General features: G+C 52.6%; 5 protein-coding genes across 5 annotated transcripts; 2 read left to right on the plus strand and 3 right to left on the minus strand.

Annotated features, from left to right (window-relative positions):
- Nucleotides 1-162: 162 nt before the first annotated feature.
- On the minus strand, nucleotides 163-2,715 carry UCRPA7_5071 (putative start control protein cdc10 protein; the record flags this gene model as incomplete). The annotated part of the gene is made up of 3 exons (XM_007917619.1): nucleotides 163-782; nucleotides 840-2,520; nucleotides 2,608-2,715. 3 exons carry the CDS (start codon nucleotides 2,713-2,715, stop codon nucleotides 163-165), a joined length of 2,409 nt encoding a protein of 802 aa, XP_007915810.1.
- Nucleotides 2,716-5,810: 3,095 nt separating this feature from the next.
- UCRPA7_5072 (hypothetical protein) lies at nucleotides 5,811-6,956 on the plus strand (the record flags this gene model as incomplete). Its single annotated transcript, XM_007917620.1, has 1 exon — nucleotides 5,811-6,956. The coding sequence occupies one exon, from the start codon at nucleotides 5,811-5,813 to the stop codon at nucleotides 6,954-6,956; it is 1,146 nt and encodes a 381-aa protein (XP_007915811.1).
- A 118-nt stretch (nucleotides 6,957-7,074) lies between these two features.
- On the minus strand, nucleotides 7,075-7,720 carry UCRPA7_5073 (putative n-acetyltransferase ats1 protein; the record flags this gene model as incomplete). Its single annotated transcript, XM_007917621.1, has 2 exons — nucleotides 7,075-7,610; nucleotides 7,678-7,720. 2 exons carry the CDS (start codon nucleotides 7,718-7,720, stop codon nucleotides 7,075-7,077), a joined length of 579 nt encoding a protein of 192 aa, XP_007915812.1.
- A 1,352-nt stretch (nucleotides 7,721-9,072) lies between these two features.
- On the plus strand, nucleotides 9,073-11,075 carry UCRPA7_5074 (putative flagellar associated protein; the record flags this gene model as incomplete). Its single annotated transcript, XM_007917622.1, has 2 exons — nucleotides 9,073-10,471; nucleotides 10,528-11,075. The coding sequence occupies 2 exons, from the start codon at nucleotides 9,073-9,075 to the stop codon at nucleotides 11,073-11,075; spliced, it is 1,947 nt and encodes a 648-aa protein (XP_007915813.1).
- Nucleotides 11,076-15,306: 4,231 nt separating this feature from the next.
- On the minus strand, nucleotides 15,307-16,463 carry UCRPA7_5075 (putative cellobiose dehydrogenase protein; the record flags this gene model as incomplete). Its single annotated transcript, XM_007917623.1, has 4 exons — nucleotides 15,307-15,398; nucleotides 15,447-15,842; nucleotides 15,901-15,973; nucleotides 16,035-16,463. 4 exons carry the CDS (start codon nucleotides 16,461-16,463, stop codon nucleotides 15,307-15,309), a joined length of 990 nt encoding a protein of 329 aa, XP_007915814.1.
- Between the last annotated feature and the right edge of the window lie 3,119 nt (nucleotides 16,464-19,582).

The following is a 19,582-nucleotide window of genomic DNA, read 5'->3' on the forward strand; positions in this document are numbered from 1 at the left end:
ACGGATGCTGGGATGCCACCACCACCTATGACATGACACCTCGAGTGCTGCTACAACGACTTGAGCGATTCCCAAAGCACAGGCTGTGCTGTGACATGCCTGCTTGAACCGCCCCGAACCAATACGCCGTATGACAAGAAGCATGCAAGACAAAGAGACCGATCAACATGCACCATCCACACCACCCAAAAATCTCCTCACACGGCCGATCTCCAACTCGCCCTTCTCGCTCTCCACTGCTCGTACAAGACCATCCAACAGGCTGTCCACGTCGGTGTCGGTACATCGGGCTGCGAGTGCCACCAAGTGTTTGTATTTGAACTCAACGTCCCTGCTTCTACTCTTGAGCCCTGACACAGCCTGCTTCGTATTGTCCAGCTGTGCGCGGACCGCATTGATCCTCGCTCGGAGGAGGTTTGCGGAGGAGAGAGCTTGGCTGGTGCCATTCGGCTGCGGCGAGATGGAAAGGGCATTGTTGACTGCAGCGTCTAGCTCGGCCTCCCATGTGGCTGAACTGCTGCTGTCGAACCGCCCATGGCGTTGTTCATGCTGCAACAGACTATACTGCTTGTCATCGCGGGCTCTCGTCAGGTTGAGCACCTTCTGGCGGTCAATCTGCTGGTTGTTGAGCTTCTCTTGCAGGGCTTGTAGCGTCCGCTGAGCCTCGCCCAGCTGAGCCGATGTTGTGCGTAATGAGGCATGTAACGAGTCGACAGACGTTTGCTTTGTCTTGAGCTCGTTCTGGAAGCCGGAGGAAGTCTCGCTCAGGAGGTGCGATATAGCTGCGGCGTGTTAGTAAACAAGATGAACCTATCAATGCGAGGATGAAGGGAACCCACAAGTAATAATATCGTCGCTGCTCTCTCTACTCCTCTGGCTGTTTGCCAGCGCTCCCGCCTTGTCTGCACCTGCTGTATCCCCAGCAGCTCCGTCTTCAGCCGCCTCGCCGCCGATTCCAAAATCCAGTGGCCGAAGACCAGCACGATTGGCAATTGTTGGGTCTGCACGAACTTCCAGAAGCTGCGAGATGATACTTCTGTTGCCTATCCTGGCGGCAATGTTTAACGCGGTGTCGCCAGCCTTGTCCTGTGCATTCACCACCTCGCTCATAAAACGGCCGAGTCCCAACTTTACCGGACTATTGGCATTCGCCCCGTTTCCGTTGACGGCCGCCTCCTGGCTGCTAGGCGCGCTCCCTTGACGGACCACCCACTCCAACAGGCATTCGAGATAATAGCGGCTGGCGGTGTTGCGACCCTTGACGGCGCTTGTGACAGCGATGTGGTGGAGGACGGTGCGGCCCTTGCTGTCTCGGACTTCGAGTGTACCGCCAAGAACGTCGAGCAGCTCCGGGAAGGAGTTCAGATCATGCGAATTTGTGACAACGCAGGCGCGCATCAGAGCGGTCTCGCCCGAGGCATTAACGCGGTAGGGGTTGGCTCCGGCGGCGATGAGAGCGCGAAGCAGGGGCATGCGGGACAGGGTTGCGGCCCAGTGCAGGGCAGTGTGGCTCTGCGTGTCGATGGGCATATCGAGCTCTCCAGGCGTCATGGTGCGCAACATCTCATGCTTCGCCGGGTCGTTGGCATTGGCATCCATGAAGAGACTCATGAGCAAACCTCGCTTGTTGTCGGCATCAGGCGACACCTCAAACGGCAGAGGGGCTAGTGAGAAGAGGCCATCGCTGTTGGGGTCGTGGGAGTTGACGCCGGCTTGTGAGTAGATGAAGGACTCGTTGGGCTCCGTTGGGGAGCCCGGGAAGGCGTCAGCATACATCTGCATGGACGGCGCGTAGCCAAAGCTGTCGGCGGGCGTCATGGTGACCCTTTGGCGCTTCCTCGGGGGCTCTGGCCCGTCGCCGTTGAGATGTTGTGTGTTATTCTGGGTCGAGTATGCCGAGTCCACATTCTGGCTGAAATCTGAGGCGAAACTCTGCTGGGAGTTGCCTGGGAAGTCGTCCATGCTCTGCATCGAGGGCTGCCGATTGAAGCTGGGCGCGCGAGTTGGGCCGTTACGGTTCCTTGGAGCTGGCGAGTCGAAGCGGGCCTTGCTGATGGCGGCGACGGCGTGGGAGGCGGTGGCCGAGATGTTCTTGAAGAAGGTGCCGGCCATGCCATTCGTCCGGTTCTCGGCAGACGCGTTATACATGCGCTTCCTCTGCGCGGCCATGGCCTGCTCCTTTGTGGGCGTGTTGATGTCGCCACGGCCGGCAATGCCGCCGTCCTGGCCCATGTCGTATGTGAGAAGAGGGCGGAGGATCTCCTCGACGCCATACTGCCGACAGACCTCGACTCCGCGCTCGAACTTGATCCAGGTGCCCTGATACTTTCCGTAGCCACCCTGGACCTTCTCGTGCTCGCCGGTCTGGATCTCCTTCTCGAGGATCTTGGTGCGCTTGCCCTTGTCGACGCCAGCGACCTTGAGGATCTGGGTGGCGTTGAGCCAGCTATCATTGCGGCGACGCATGACGGCAATGCCGTTCACTTCCATCTCATAGACGTCGACACCGGAGTAGACAGCCTAAAAGGAGCGCCCGGGTTAACGCAAGGAGCTCCTCTCGCGCGGCTGGGAGAGAGGCCAAGCCGGGAATGGGAAAGGAAGACTTACCGAGTAGATCTGCGGAGGGTTGTCATTGGCGAGGCGGGCGCCCGAGTCGGCGAACTGGCGGTAGGCGGAGGCGGCGAGGGCGGCCTGCTGGGAAGAGGGCTGGCTCATAGTGAAGGACTGTTGGGAGGAGGGCTGCGACTGGGGCTGGACGGACTGCATGTTGCTTCCGGTCTGAGGCAGGTGGTCAAAGGAGGCCGTTCATGCGGCGGCAGCGGCCGAAGAGGGCGGAGGTTGCACGGCGAGGGATGCGGCGCCGCCAGGGAAGGAGGAAGAGGCAGCGGCGGCGGCGGCGTGATGCTGCTGGAGTTGGAGTTGATGCTGGTGTTGCTGTGACTGTTGCTGCTGCTGCTGCTGAAGGTGATGAGGATGTGCGTGAGACTGCGGATGATGTGAATGGGGATGGGGATGTGGTTGTTGGTGTGGATGGTGAAGGGCAGACGTGGTGATGGTTGTTGAGGCCATCAGCGGACGACGTTGCGCAGGTCAAGGTCGGGCAAGGATGGAGGCGGAGACTGAGGTTGAGGTTGAGGTTGAGGTCAAGAAGGAGATCAGGATCAAGGTCGGCAACGGTGCTGCCGTTGCCGTTGACCGAAACAACGGCAGGCGATCAGCCCACGAGCGGTGTTGCTGTGCTGGTGGTGGTGGTGGTGGTGATCTTGGGATTGACTCGGATCGATTTTGAAGGCGACGATCCTATCCTATCGGTTGACGTGCAGCGACCAGCGCAAGAGGCAAGAGGCAAGACGCGGCGCCGGGCAGTTGGCGAAAGGCAGGCGGGTAGATCGAGGCGCACGGCTATAGGCGTATCTGGCTGTGGTGATGGTTGGATGGATGGTTGATCCTCGTCCTCGTCCGCGTCCTCGGCCTCGTCTTCGTCTTTGTCCTTGTCGCTCGCTATCACCAATTCGATTCGATATGGTTTCGATTCGGGCCAATACAAATCCAAAATCCAACCCTCTTGAAAGGGGCAGTAGCGAACAGGCGTGAGGGGAGGGGGCGTATCCAGGGAGAGTAGACCGCACCTAGAATTTCGCGTGTCTTTTTCGCTCCGTGTTCCTACCGCGGGAGTTCGTTCCACTGTAGGAGAAAGTACCTAAGCACGTGCTAAGGTACCTACAGTAGGTATGCTAGGGTTAGGTACACTGAGATAGGTTAGCACTCCGACTCCCCACCCCTTGCAAGCCAGCCAGCGGCGGCGCGTGCGCACGCGTTAACCCTCCCATTCTAATTGTACCCATCACATCACCGGGGGGGAATGCTTCAAGTTGCAGCACAAGCAAGTACGTACAGTCTAGTGCTCAGATAGGTACAGTACCTAGGTAGTTGAGAACGTGAGATGGATGTGCTCCTTGATTAATCGATCAATCAGAATGTGCGTAGCCGTCGCCGCCGTCGTCGTTGTCGAGTCTCAAGATGGAGTCGAGGGAAGACAGGACAGTGCAATTCAATCCAATCCAGTCCAGTCCAGTCCAGAAGGGATACCTATACCTACCTATAGGTAAAGATAGAGTCGATGCGGAAACAAAAAGGCAGAGTGAGCTAGAGTGGGAGATGTATCGTACCTATCTCGTAGATATCAACTCAATCCAATCACAGAGATGAAGAGACCAGAGACATCTCAGCCGGGGGTTAACCTTAGGTACCTCCTAACACGCGAGGCATGGGGCATTTAACACTTTGGAAGAGAACAAGAACAAGAACAAGAAGTCATGTGAGGCTCTTTAAGGGCAGCTCCAATGAATGGTTCAATTGTAACCAAGGAAGCAAATAATCAATCAATGAACCAGTTAGATTTGATTGAACTCAACTGAACTCCTACCAGTTCGAGGTCGCCTTCGGTCTATCTAACCTATTACCAATTACCTAGCTATCTACCTACCTACCTACCTTCAGTACTTGCAGGTATCTCAAGTATCTCCAGCAACGTGAGCCTTGGTCATCTAACCCATCTCAGGTATTTTGCTCCTTTAGATAGGTACCTACATCTGAGGTTAAGAGGCTGATTAGACAATGGGTCTGTGGAAACTGGAACCAGTCGGCGCGCAGGGGCGCGTAAATGGGAAGAAAAAGGTCGTGTGAGTCGTGTCAGATTCGCGATTTTCTGGCGCGCGGCCTGGGCGAGTCACGACTAACCTACCCGACCCGGCCGTCCTCCCTGCTACAAACAAGTCTGGCAATTGAGATCCTTCCTAAGGTAGAGACTGGGTTATTCGGTGGGTAGCTACCAAACTAACCTCCGGCGTAGAAAGGCGCTCGTTTTTTTCTTCATATATACGTACGATAGATGCGTTTTATAAGTGAGATGTCTAATGCGTAGGCCGTGGTGAAAATGTCCTTACTGCATCGGGAAAGCAACCCACTCTCTCTCTTCAGTCTTGAAGGTGCCTTGCTACTGTAGGAGACTAGGTGTCTGCATAGCAGGTACCTCAGATGCTCGGATCATCAACTGTTCTCTTGACTTTCTACTGCATTGCAAACTCTAAGCGACGCGAAATGACATGCATAACATTCGTGCATCGGTACATGCAGATGGATCATCAAGGGAGTTAGTTGAGTGTCGCGTCCTTCCTGCTGTCGCGTTTTGCGCGTAAAGTGGCCCCTCACAGGTCGCGTTATCCCTGTCGTGTTGGCTTCCAGGTTGCCCAGGTGGGCTTCTTGTGTTCCCAGTGTGTACATGTACCTTGACTGATAGTGAGATACATCGAATCGTCTTGCCTCACACAGGGACAGCCGAAGAGTATATCCACAAGATGAGATACCCAGTACTCACAGTGTCTACAGTCAGTCCCTCCTACATTAGAAGGCTGGAGATTCAATGTCGACAGATTAATAAGGTCTACCTACATGTAGGTAGGTAGTCCGGGTGCCTACATATACCTGGGTGGGTACCGCAGGTGTGAAGAGCTCTTATCTTATCAGCAGAATTTGTTCCTCCCAGGTCGGTCCTTAGTAGGTTACCATAAGCTCTCCACAAGCTAATCCTCGCACGATAACCTGCTTGGGAAGCCTCGAGACAAAAGACGAAACACATGATGCACGAATGAGTCGATCTATCCATCTAGAATCATCCATACGCTTGAGTTGATCGCCGTTTTTCGTTGGCGAGCCATAACTAGGTGTCCCGCTTACTCGCATTCTCCCGGCTTCGACCTCGCCTCACATCACATCACATCACATCACATCACATCGCCTCTCATCGGATCATGGGCGCTCTTCGGCCGGAGCAGCCGCGTTCGCCCATTCATCTCTACCGGCACCTCCTCCGTGAGGCCGGCTATCTCCCGCCCGTCTGCCGGCCCTACGTCACAAGCCGCATCCAGCTCCAATTCCGCCGCCACCGTCGAGACTCCGAGCCTGACCGTCACCTCCACCAAGCCAGCCATGATTTGCGTTACCTCCGCGCCGCCAACGCCGGTGATATGCCGCGTATGCGCCGCATCCTGCTGTTCTGCTTCGGTCGTGCCGGCCCTAGACGACGTCAGCTCATCAATCACCTCGTGGCCCCTGACCCGCCCGCCAACAGCATCGAGCTGACCAAACACATCAAGAACATGGACAAGGACAAGAGACCAGGCCGCAACAATGACGACACCGACAACACACAACCGAGGCGGTCCGACTTTCTCGATCAGTGGCACCTGCCCAAGCTGCTCCAGTTCGTCAAGTCCCAAGCCAGCCTTTCTCTCGCCGACAGCCCTCGGCCCAAGATCAGGACCAAGAGGAAGCTCGATCCTGCTGCCAACCTCCCCACCGAGAACTCCTTTGGCCACCCGCTGTACCCCAAGGTGTACAGAACAAAGCTGCGGAAGGGCTGGAAGGACATGATCAATCGTGTGCTCCCGCCCGTCGAGAAGGGCGAGTGGGAGCTCTTGCAGGCTCTGGCGACCGGGCAGGCCAAGCCCGAGCTGTGGCAAGTCCCTGCACGCAGGCCCGTCGCCGGAGAGTCGAGTGTGACACACGGCCTGGCGGCCTGGGACTGGGAGAGATTGGCACAGAATGCCGTCCGTCATCTAGAGATGCAAAGATCTCGTCGCCTCAAGCTGCTGAGCGGAGAGATCGACGATGGACCTTACGGGCAGGGCGAGCCGCTGCACATCCACCGCTACACCCCTCGCTTCTGGAGGCGCACGTATGCTAAGCTATGGGGCCTCACGGCGACCATGGAGAAGCGGCAAGGCACGAAGGACGCTTGGGATATCAGATGGGGAGGCGCAGATCTGGCTCTTTCGGAATGCAGTCCCGAACAGAAGGAATTCTTTGAAATACTGGATATGAACGGCGCCACCGACCGGACGCTGTCTCGAGCTAAGCCATCATCAGCAACCAGGTCACCCATGTCTTCACCATGATGCAAAGCTTGGCAGGTCTAGCTTCTCTGCTCTTTCTATTTTATCTATCCTGGTCCTGTAAAGGCTCTTTTCGGGAATGATATAAAGTCATCAAAGCACGGGGCTGGAGAGCCCTCTCTCAGTCAAGCAGCTTGGACAGCTTGACCAGCCCCTCTCTGTCGACACGCATGCCGACCCACTCGCTCATCATCTGGGCGCCGATGCTTTCGTAGAACTTGATGCTGGGCTCGTTCCACTTGAGAACCGCCCACTCGAGCCTGCCGCCGTCCATGGCGATGACCTCCTTGGCGAGCTGGACGAGGAGGAGCTTGCCGTAACCCTTCTTACGCTGGGAGGGCTGGACAAACAGGTCCTCGAGGTAGATGCCGGGGCGGGCGCGCCAGGTGCTGTAGTTGTAAAAGTACAGAGCCATGCCGACGGGAGCGCCGGTGGCGGGTGAGATGACCAGCAGGCATCGGGCGGGCTTCTGGGGAGACGTGGGCTCCGTCACGGGCAGCCCAGCAGGGCCTGTGCCGGAGGAGCCGGAGCTTGATGATGATGACGATGGAGCAAAGGCGATGGTAGAGATTAGCTTCTCTTCGGTGGCCTCGACAGAGTCAATCTCATGCTCATAATCCGCCAGCTCACGGATGAGCTGCAGGATAGCAGGGACATCTGAGAGGGGATGTCAGCGTCTATTCATAGATATATAGATATGTGGCAAGCAATATTTTGAACACACCTTCCAGTCTGGCGTGCCTGACTGTTGCAGTCTCTGAAGCCATGTTATATTATATTGTGTGATGCCTGCCGCCGACAGTCTCGAGGAGGGGCATGGGACAGGCAGGATGTTACGATTGAGGAACAACTTCGAGTGACGACAGCATCGATTGCTGATGATAACGTTACTGTATGGTCAATATCGTCACACGTAGACTGAGAAGTGATGCCGTGTGTCACGAATGCGAATGATTCAATTCAACATTTAAAAAGTCAAGTGAATGTCCTAAGAGAAGTTTTGATGGTGGAAAAACGCCCTTGTGATGACTTTGAGCGGTAAGTGTTTTAGCTACCTACATGCAGGTGTACTGTACTGTACCTTTCCTTATGTGTCTCTTGTTTCGGTAGGTAGGTAGCAGACTAGTGCATCGCACTTGCGCATCTTCACACCTTCCCAGTTCTTTTTACCTATTTTCTAGCGCTGCCCCACCCCCAATCCAAGTTGAATAGCGTGTATCGATTACCTAAGGGAGGCAAGGTACCAAGAAAGAAGGTTAAGGTTCTTAGCTGAGCAGCCTGTTATTTCAGACTGCCCTGGCTCGAGCCTGGGCACCGGCACCCAACCTACCTAGGGAGGTACCTAGGTACCTAGGTACCTACTGTAGGTGATGTACCTACACTATCGATGCATTCCAGGGGCTTATTACCTAAGGTGAGGTACCTACGGTACCTAGGTAACCAGTTGGAAACGCCGCAATGGTCATCCTCTCCTTTCCGAGTCTCTCACTGCCCGTAAAGACTCTTGTCCACTGACTCGACTCTATTGTCTTGTCATGTCTTGTCTTGTTAACTCCTGCCTGACTTGTTATCTCCATCAGACCGCCGATGGTGGTGGTGGTGGTGGTGGTGGTGGCACGCCTATAAACTATCTACTGTAGGTACCGGTATCTCATCTCATCTATTCCGTGCTGCCGTGCGTAACTTACCTCCGCAAAAGTACCGTACCTGCTCAAAGTGGCTGTGCTGAGTAGGCCGTCGTGGACCTGCTGCACCTGTGATTCCACACATTGGATTGCCGCCACAAATGCAAGCAAAGCAATGCACGCTCTTCCATTGCCATTGCCATTGCCATTGCCATTGCCGGGCAGAGCATAGTAGACTTGACTCTTGTTCCATTCAGGACCATCGCCTTTACCCGCCGGATTCGATTCGATTCGATTGAAGACGAGTGGTTGTTGAATCTGTCTGCATTCACGCCATCCATTCTGTTAAACTGCTAACCGGAAGGGAAGATCTGCTGGCGAGCGTGAGCGGTCAGGCCCTCCGGCAGCCGTGGTTCCCGACCCGGAAGCTTGCCGGCAGCCCGTACCATATCACATCACCGGCAACCCGGTTGGATAGCACACAGCAGCTGAGGATGCCGCCCCAGGAGACTTCGAGCAAGCCAACGGCGGAGGAAGTCCTCACCTTTGGCTCGCCGCCCTCCTCTCCGTCTGCCCCACCGCCTGACCTCCGCCTCATTCACTACAACGACGTCTATCACCTCGATGCCTCCTCCGCCGAGCCGGTTGGCGGCATCGCCCGCTTCATGACCGTCTGCAAGGAGTATCAGGAAGGAGACCGCTTTCGAGACCAGCCTGCCTGCATCACTCTCTTCTCCGGCGATGCCTTCAACCCCTCCCTGGAGAGCTCCGTCACCAAGGGCAGCCACATGGTCCCCATCCTCAACAACCTGGGCACCGACTGCGCTGCCGTCGGCAACCACGACCTCGACTTTGGTGTCAGGCAATTCCGCCACTTGACAGGCCAGTGCAAGTTCCCCTGGCTAATAGCAAACGTCCTCGACCCGGCCCTGGGCGACAATGTCCCCATCGGCAACGCTAAAAGGACACACATCATCACCTCCTCAAACGGCATCAAGATTGGCATCATCGGCCTCGGCGAGCGCGAGTGGCTGGAGACAATCAACGCACTGCCGCCGGGCCTCATATACCGGTCCGCAACCGAGACAGCCAGAGAGTTGATCCCTCGGCTCCGTGCTGAGGGCGCAGAGATGATCGTGGCGCTGACTCACATGCGCGAGCCCAATGACAACAAGCTCGCAGAGAACCTAGGTGGTGAGATCGACCTCATCCTCGGCGGTCACGACCACTTCTACGCCCATAGCTTCATCAACGGCTGTCATGTCCTGCGATCAGGCACCGACTTCAAACAGCTTAGCTACCTCGAGGCTCGGCGGGCGGGCACCGCCGGAAAGTGGGACTTTGTCATCTACCGCAGAGACGTTGTCTCATCCATCGCAGAGCACAAGCCCACTCTAGAGCTGGCAGACCAGCTCACCGCCAGGCTCAAGCAATCTCTCGAGAAGCCCGTCGGCTGGACCGCGGCTCCGCTTGATGCTCGGTTTACCACTGTTCGTTTGAAGGAGAGCAACATCGGCAACTTTGTCTGTGACATCATGCGACATCATTACGATGCAGACTGTGCCTTGATGGCCGCAGGCACGATCCGCGGAGACCAGATCTACCCGCCTGGCCCGATACGGGTCAAGGACATCACAGATTGCTTCCCTTTTGAGGATCCGGTCGTGGTTATCAAAGTTACAGGTAAGGCTATCCGAGAGGCGTTGGAAAACGGCGTCGCCATGTACCCTGCGCTCGAAGGACGCTTCCCTCAGGTTTCCAACATCAAGTTCGCCTTTGACCCTTCTCGTGAAGTCGGGTCCCGCGTCACAGTTGCCGAGATTGGAGATGGCCCTATTCAGGAGGACCGCGTGTACGTCTTAGCTACGAGGGGCTACATGGGTCGTGGCAAAGGTGAGACGCTCCTTTTGCGCTTTGATCACAACTGAAGACTAACCTCGGGCCATCAGATGGCTACACTAGCCTCCTGATAAAAGAGGAAGGAGGTGACGCCGAGGTGGTTGTCTCAGAAGAAAACGGTATATTGATTTCCATGATGCTTCGGCAGTACTTCATGGCCCTCAAGGTGCTCGACCGGTGGCATCTACTGGGACCATCCATGGACCGGCACTGGGGCAGAGTCATCTCCGGAGTCGCTACATCCCATCCCAACATGGAGCCAAGTTCACAGCGTCGTGACTCGGTGGCGGTGGCAAGTCCCGACACGGATGATCACGGGTGGGAGAATTGGACGGCTTCAAGGATACGTGACCGCAGGTCAAGTGTTACCCCTCTTAAAGATGATTTGGAGGAGTTCGCCCCAGAAGTCGGAGAGGGCGATGTGCAGAAAGTGGATAACGAGCTTCGAATCATGCGGAAAGTGTTCAGAAAATGGTGTCGTATCGCGAAAGTACATGCTGTGTGCGGCGAGAATCTCAAAGAGGAGGAGTTCACATGCGGCTGGACCAAAGCCATTGCTCCGAGGTTGGAGGGTCGCATACAAATGGTCACGGCCTAGGATTTCAATCAACGACTTGTATGAAGAACACTACTGGTGCAATGCAAGACGGCCAAGTTTCACGCAGATTTGCGTGGTTGTCTTAGCATTGCCTCGAAGTTCGTAGTTTCTACAAAGCACAGAGCATCAAGCAGTGCTCTAGACATGATAAAACAGCCATCTCGTTGTCAGCCTCATGGCCCAGCGGTGTTCTGGAAATATCTCCTTCTGCAATATCTTGCCCGGTTTGCCAATCTGACCCAATTTGTTACCTACGATCCTCGCGTTCAAGAGAGTGTTAACAATTTCCATTGCGGAGTAAGTCACATCGCTTCTTGGCATTGACTTAGACATAAGCACCCTTTTCCGACTCCTGTCATCCGGATCTCCGACTTAAGTCAAAGAAACCATCGGAGGGATTATTCCCGTGCTATCATCGTTATAGGGGACTGCTGAGTTGGGTCAATCATGCGGGGGACTTCATTCTACCACCTGCCCAGATCATCCATCTGAGTTCAAGTTCCTCCACGTAATTCGATCTAGTTCAGGGCACTGGTTCGAAAATGCAATGGAAAATTAGCAACAGCCAGGTTCTAACAACCACCACAGACGTTGAGTGGGGCATTGCTTCAACGGAAAACTACAAAAGGAAAGCTCACACAAATATTATCCGTTTCGAGAATTCAACTTGACTCCGAGCCATACTTTCATCGACTTTAGGAGCTTGTGGAGGCCCACGATGCTACACATCATTCAGGCTAAATCGCCTAAATACTTTGACAACACCACGCCAAAATCATCACTACGCATTGAACTAGGCTACACAGTCGAAGTCTCAATCTATGAATGCAAGTTATTAGCAAAACGCGAACGTTTTAGTACCAGGAGTAAGCACTCATGACAAAACATAGCATCACATGTAATTGGTGACGAACACAGTGTAGCAGCAAGAATATAAATAGAAGGACATTCTGGGCCACGAAATATCTTCACTGGGTGTTGAAATGCGACTAGCAAATGCAGGTAGGCATAATCATGAAATACATCATTGTTGCCTTTGCGGCCTTAGTCAATGCTCAGCAAACTGTTTGGGGACAATGTGGAGGGATAGGGTGGACTGGCCCATCAACCTGTGTCAGTGGCACACATTGCTCGATCGTAAATAGTTATTATTACCAATGCCTTCCAGGTGCTGATTCTACGACTCAAACTTCAACGACCCTCGCGACTTCCACAAATACCGTGACGACGACAACGACAACTGCTAGATCCTCGTCCTCGCCCTCGTCCTTGACTGTTTCTTCCTCGGTTCAGCCGACGGCTTGTCCCACAATCCCCGGGACTGCCTCTTCCACCTCTATACTCCCGGATCCGTTTACTTTTGCTGGTGGTCAAAGAGTCTCCACGAAGGCAGATTGGGCATGCCGTCAGGCGGAATTGAGTGCTCTCTTTCAGAAATACGAACTCGGCACCATGCCAGCAGCACCGTTGAGCGTCTCGGCGTCGTACTCGGGAACAACGCTATCCATCACTATCTCCGATGGTGGAAAGTCAATTTCGTTCTCTGTCACCATATCCAAGCCGTCCGGGAATGGACCTTTTCCAGCCATCATCAACTACGGCACATATGGTGCCAGCATTCCCGTTCCAAACACGGTCGCCACAATCAATTTCAACAACGATGACATGGCGGCACAACAGGACGGATCTAGTCGTGGAAAAGGCAAGTTTTACGACTTGTATGGGAGTGGACATAATGCTGGTGCTATGACAGCTTGGGCTTGGGGCGTTTCTCGAATCATTGATGCTCTCGAGAAGACGCCAGCAGCAGGTATTGACCCAAAACGCATCGGCGTGACGGGATGCTCGCGCAATGGAAAGGGGGCATTCGTTGCAGGCGCCTTTGATTCACGCATTGCCCTCACTCTGCCACAGGAGTCAGGCGCCGGTGGCGCTGGCTGTTGGCGTCTGGAAAGTTGGCAAAATGCCAATGGATACCAAGTCCAAGATGCGAAGGAGATTGTGGGTGAGAATGTCTGGTTCAGTCCAAACTTCAACAGCTATGTGAATAATGTCAACTCGCTACCGTTTGACCATCACGAGTTGGCAGGATTGGTAGCTCCCAGGCCACTTTACATTATGGAGAACCCGGATTATGAGTGGCTTGGAAAGATCAGCACGTATGGCTGCATGGGAGCTGCTAGAAAGCAGTACCAAGCATTGGGCTCTTTGGACTCCTTCGGCTACAGTCAGGTTGGCGGACACAGTCATTGCTCCTTCCCCAGTGCACAACAAACAGAGTTGAATGCTTTCATAAACAAATTCCTGGTGGGAAATGCCAATGCTGGTACGACAAACATCTTCCGTACAGATCAGACTTATAGCGGGTTCAGTATCGATACTTGGTCGCCATGGACTGTGCCCTCATTGACTTGAGGTCATCTACAGCTTTCAAACTATCAGGACTAATAGGAAAGAGGGTACGCATCATGATTGCTGTACCGGCCATCTCTAAGACCAAATCCACACAATATGATACACAATAACAAGACTTTTAATTACATTGCGATACTGATGAACTGATAGTTTCTCTTGATGCTTTAATCTTTGTGCTTACCGTTTAGGCTGCTCCAAAACCAAGGGCAGCGAGACTCAGCCCTAGGCCGAGCAGAATCGTGTTCACCACAGCCGTGACAGTAACAAGAAGACCAGTGACAAGAACATCAAGTGAAATAACCAAGGCGCTGAGAGCCAAGAGAAGAGGATTGATATATACAACAACAGGAGCTGAACAAGCATCAATTAGTGATTCGAGTCTGATGAACATGCGGAATGTAATGTGACTTACCTAGACCAAGTTCCTCAATGATAGCTCGAATTGTGCTTGTGATTTCATACACAATTGCCACGATTTGCTCGGCGATACACTCTGCATCACATGCATCCTGCCTTGAAGCAACGGACTTGAAAGCACGCTTCGAGACCGCAGTAGTCGCTGCGGTCAAGGAGTCGGTGATGGCTACTAGTTCGGGCGCTATTTGAGCTACTGCGGCAGCAATCTCGACGTCACTTGGTGTCGCAGATACCGCTTTCAACGTGGAGTCTAATGGGTTAGTACAATGGCACACCCAAATTACTTTCATATGAACTCACTAATCGCAGCCGTATGCTCGATAACTAGTTGAGATAAGCTGCTAATGACGGCTGACTGGGATTCCAACTGACGGGGTTTCACCGCTGGGACAGGAGCATTGTGAACGACGGGTGATGTAAACACGCTTGCCACCAAGGGCAGAACAAGAGCATACGTGATCTTCATCTTGGTGGGGAAGAGGTAGTCAGATTGTATTGAATTATGAATTAGTGACTTTCTCGTGTTGCAGAATTGTAGAACCTCAAGGAAATCCTTTGAAACGCGGAATATGCTGATGTAAAGAAATATACTCCTGTACTGCTGGGCATGGTGTTTGTATGACGGCAGGCACGATAGCAACGCGAAAGCCCTGGACCGCAGATCGACGCCACAAGAAACCATGCCAGGCACAACAACGGCCTCTTTGGAGTGCCTGACGACATATTCAGCTCCCTACTTCACTTTTTCAGCTTGGACCTACCTGGACTTTCTAATCTTAGTTCGTTCGTTCGTCAATGTTATTGACCAAGGAACAATGATGTCGATCGGTAGGCTATAATTGAGCATTTATACCTCCGTCACCATGACCCTGCAGGCGGCAACAGCTAAACGAGGGGCAAACCCTGCAATACCGTTGAGGCCGGTCTCCCGAAACGTCATGTATTGACGTCGTGAAAGCCACAAGTAGTACATAGCCATAGACTATGAAGAGGCTAGAACCAATTGATGATATCCCGTCTAGGCCGCCGTTGCATTCACTAGCCCTGAGTAATTACATACGAGGTTGAAGGGGATCGGCTGGACTTGCATGATGTCAGCCAGACTCGTCTATCGGCAATTGGCAAGCTCTCTCTAAGAAAGGCTGCAAATCCAGTCTCGCATGATATAGCAATCAGCTGCCTTACTTCCATCTTTGCGGAGGTGACGGGATAATGCATCTGCTTAGATAGTAGATGCATTAGCACATTATTCGGGCTTGCTTCACAAAATGCAGCGAATATTCATCACTGGAACATTATTTAGGAACGAAGAAGTTCCTGCTACTCATGCTCATGATCTAAACAGCTAATCGCAAAACATCCATATCAATCTGATCTCTCTTGCAAAGGAGGATTAAGGCTAAGTCTTCTTTGACAGAACAAAAATCTCTCCCTCAGCACTGTTGTCGCTAGACACAAACAACCTCGTGCCAGCAGGATCCCATTGGAGGCCTGCCAATCGCCAACAGCTGCTCTGTGTCAGACTTTGAGATTGACAACCCCCAGGATTGCTTGCTGCAATAACATCTGTGAACCCTGTCTGGCTGTCACTCTTGGCCACCGGATCATATTGGCCTTCAGCTGTTTGTGTAAAGGGAACCTCGACCACCTTGTAACCGATGGCAGGCTGGCGGTCCCAAGACCCATGAAAGGTGATGTACATGTTCTTAGCGTCCGCGTCGAAGGCTGCCGTGATTGGCGCGACGTGAGCCGGGAATGACAGACGTGGTGGAATTGCCTTGGTAGCGCAGTTCGCATCGCTGAAAGAAGAGTTGGGCGTAACGACGAACTGATCTCCAGTTTGGAAAGTCTTGTCCCGAATCAAGGACGGGCTCCAGACTGTGAAGCAGGTAGGATACCCGTACCAGTTGTTGTTTGGCTTTGTAGGATCACCCACTAATGGCCATTGTTAGTATAGGAGACTCGGGACATCCCATAAATTCAGACCACTTACGGTAATTGAGCTCCTCTGCAGGGTTGTCGATGTGAATATCGGTGGATGCTCCATTGACCGTTCGCCGGAAATCCTACGCGAAGGACCCGTAAGCATGGGAAAAAAACACCAGTCAGGGTTTCAGCATAACCTACATCTCCGCTATTCTCAACACCCCAAGCCATATTGTTGGGATCGAGTGTTATGGCGACCTCGTTGCGTAAGCCATGGCCCAGCTGCCAGCCTCCAGACTTGTAGTCGTAGCCTCCATCCGGGACCTTGCTCATATCAAAGACCTTCGCACATGCTCGCCCAGTTGCCGCATCACCTGCTTGGTAGTCCCAATTGTTATTGCTCCCAACCGTGACAATAACGAGATTTGGGTGGCCGGGCACCACAACCATGGTCCTAGTTGAGTGAACGCCGCTACCCATGTTTTTAACAACAACTTTTGAGGCTCCAAGTTTCCGTGTCGCCGGATCATAGCTCCACGAGTAGCCCGTGGTCTCTCCACTAGCATAGAGTGTTGTGCCATCTGGAGTAAGACTAAGGCCATGGTTGAGGGCTCTGTTAGTGACAAGCATAGTCGTGCTATTGATGCATCCATCGGCGCCGAATGTGTGAACCGAAATGCCGTTGGTAGCTTGCAAAACGAGCATGTTCCCGAGAGGATCAAAGACAATCGTTCTTGGCTGTCTCAAGTTGCCTGCAATTTTCGTCGCTCGCCAATTGCTTGCTAGGGTATATTGGTATCTCGCGGAAGACACGCCTGAACAGCTGGTTGGAAATGGTGTTGCCGCCGGGCTCGACTGCGCGAAGGCTGTAGGAGAGCCACAAATCAGCCCGAATATCACGGTTCCACTTGGACCACTTACCAGTGCTCACCATGGCGACGAGACCTGCAGCGATGTCTAACCAGCGCATGGTTGTCGATGCTCAGCCCACTTAGATTAGGCTCTCGAGATCAGGGTGATCGATTACATTGTTAAAGCTACTGTAGCGATGGACGGGGTCACTGTTCCTATATACAGCACCCTGACAACGGGTTTGGACTGCCAAACATGGAATCTTGGCACATAGTCTCCATCCGGCCACATGCTGGATTACTTTAATGATATATGTCTTGGCAGTTCGCGGTGTATCGTTCGGAAGACACATCTCCAGGCGAAAGCCGGTTGGAAGGAGTCTGATGAAATGCGTGACATGGCGGCTATAATCAAGAGTCTAACGGGAAGCGTATTGATGTTCTTAATAGTGGGGCGCAAACACCTTTAGGGGTATTCGGGATTGACAGATTAATTGTTGAGCATTTAGGCAAGCTGCACTGGACACAGTTCACAAACTCGGCATTAGCCGGGATGATAGAAACGACCACGACCATAGTAAGCAAAGGTGATTGCTCAGAGAGGTGTACGTCCGAACTGTTGTTGAAAGTTTGAATGCCATTGCATACGTATTCAAGACGGAGCCAGGTTGCTGCTTTCATGTAATGATGCACTCATGATATCACGACATCGACGCTCAAGGGGTCGGGCCTTTCCATTGAGCAACAGGCCAGAAAGAATCGATGATTTTGAGAAGCAAAACCGAGGGCTGCGTTAAGCTTTATTTGCTCCGGCCCTCCTCATTCAGCTTGTATCAAAAGCAACAGGAAGATGGCCAGGAGTTCATAAGCATGTTTTTTCATCAGATCTAGACCAGTGGACGGACAGTGACCACGCTGGAGTCTGTCAGTCAAGTTCCTCCAAAACTTTCATAGTTGAAATTTATTAATGTATGGCACAGTCTTTCGCTGAATGTGGTCCCGAATATGATACCAATATTTTTAAGCCTGTTTCTAAGCGATTCAAAGCGAAAAGAGGAAACAGATGGTAACTTGCCGTGAAAATGTTTCGTCTGCTAGGGCGGGGAGAAATGCGAGGATAGTGAACACAGCCCAGGGCATGTCACAAGACAGGATAACCCTGCCAAGTTGTGGAATGGTGAAAATAAAGTCACTCGAGAGGAGTCTTGTGGCGAACGCAGTCATAGCCCTGGTGCGCTATGGCCATCGCGTTCCGGTTACCAAAGGATAGCAGGGTTATCCAATGAAGACAGAATGAAGCTCTCGCTCTTGACTAGCCAGCCATTGGGCTTGAGCTGCAAGACAACGACTGATTAGTAGAGCGAGAAATACATTTGGATGAAGGGGTACTTCTTGCGGCTTACCAGCTTCGAGGTTAGTAACCCTTGTCTCTGCCCTGCTCTCTTGTTTGTCTGTCCTGTTTGTTTAATGTAACTGTCAAGCGGGCGGCGGAATCAGGCCGTAGTGTAAAGCTGATGACGTCATCCAAACAAGCGGGAATACTGCCCACACACCGCCCTCGTCACTGGATCTCTTGCTGCGATTACGCGCGGCCTTCTCGAGGATCTTCTCTCGAGACATCGCTTTGATCTTTGCAAAGGAAACATCCCATCTGATCTATCGACCAGCCCATTCGTTTATCGGTTTCAATCTGAGATTTCAGCCGCAACATGTCCCCCTCACAGCCTCAAATCTCAGACGCCTCGGGTACAAATGAGAGCCACGCTTCTCAACCCATCCAGAGCACGCAACCGACTGCTTCTCAAGCCATGGGTATGCAATGCAATGAGTCCTTCAATTGTCAGTCGTCAAATCTGAATTCCCAGTCTAATATACTTTGGTCAGATCCCCAACAGCCCCACGCTGAGTCGCCAGAGAATGCTTTAGGGTTGCGTGGCGGCGACCGCAGCGGGATGTGCCCCGGCAGATTCTGTTTCTGCATCCCATGCCCGATACCATGCGACTTTTGCATCATCTAGAGGGATGTATGCTACTCGTTAGGACAGAGAACAACAGATCTGGGGGTTCAAACAACGATGTGGACAATGCTTTAGGGCGGGTTACCGTGTTCGGTCTTTTCCAATCGCAGCATTTTATAATCGATTGTTGAGGGTTAAACCTTCAAATTTCGTGATTCTCGAAGACATGCTTGTCGTTTCGAACTGGATATACATGGGCGATGTGCCGATTGGCGTCTTGGTGGAGGACTTAGTGTCTACTCATATGGTCAGACATATTTCAGTATCTATACAGATGAACGAACGCAGCCTGAGACTACGAATTATGAAATTGCTTTACCTGAGAACATTGATATCACCTATAAGCATGAAAGTCCTTCAAATAGATGCTTGACGAACGTAGGCATCTGACTAAGCCCAATTGATATTGCCTTTTCCTGAAAGTTGGATGTGCTTGCCTTGCTACTGGTAACAGGAGACGGCGACGTATTACAACCAGTCCAGTTGAGTCTGATGAAGAAAGAAGACGGAGTCTAAAATTATGCGTGAGTATAGGTACCTGATAAGAATGTCCTAGATAAGAGAGACCACATATCATTTGGCGCTGTCAAGAAAACCAAGTCTCCATATACATTCACTGGATTAGAATTATGGGAGTTTTGAGTAAATTGTAAACTGCACATCCTATGATTATCCTCGGTTGTATCCCTTTAGGCTTTCAAATAAACCTTGATCAATATTTGGATCCTCTTCACAATAACTTCGTCGTCACGACATGGTCGATGCCCCATCTTGTCAGTAATAGGGATGCGCAATCCCTGTTGGTGATTGTTTAAGAGAAGGTGACTCGCTTGACTTCGACATTACGAGTAGTTATTGACATGGCATCTATTCATTCAAT

This window comes from Phaeoacremonium minimum (genome assembly GCF_000392275.1).
Source record: "Phaeoacremonium minimum UCRPA7 unplaced genomic scaffold PA7_03_scaffold_389, whole genome shotgun sequence".
Taxonomy (NCBI): domain Eukaryota; kingdom Fungi; phylum Ascomycota; class Sordariomycetes; order Togniniales; family Togniniaceae; genus Phaeoacremonium; species Phaeoacremonium minimum.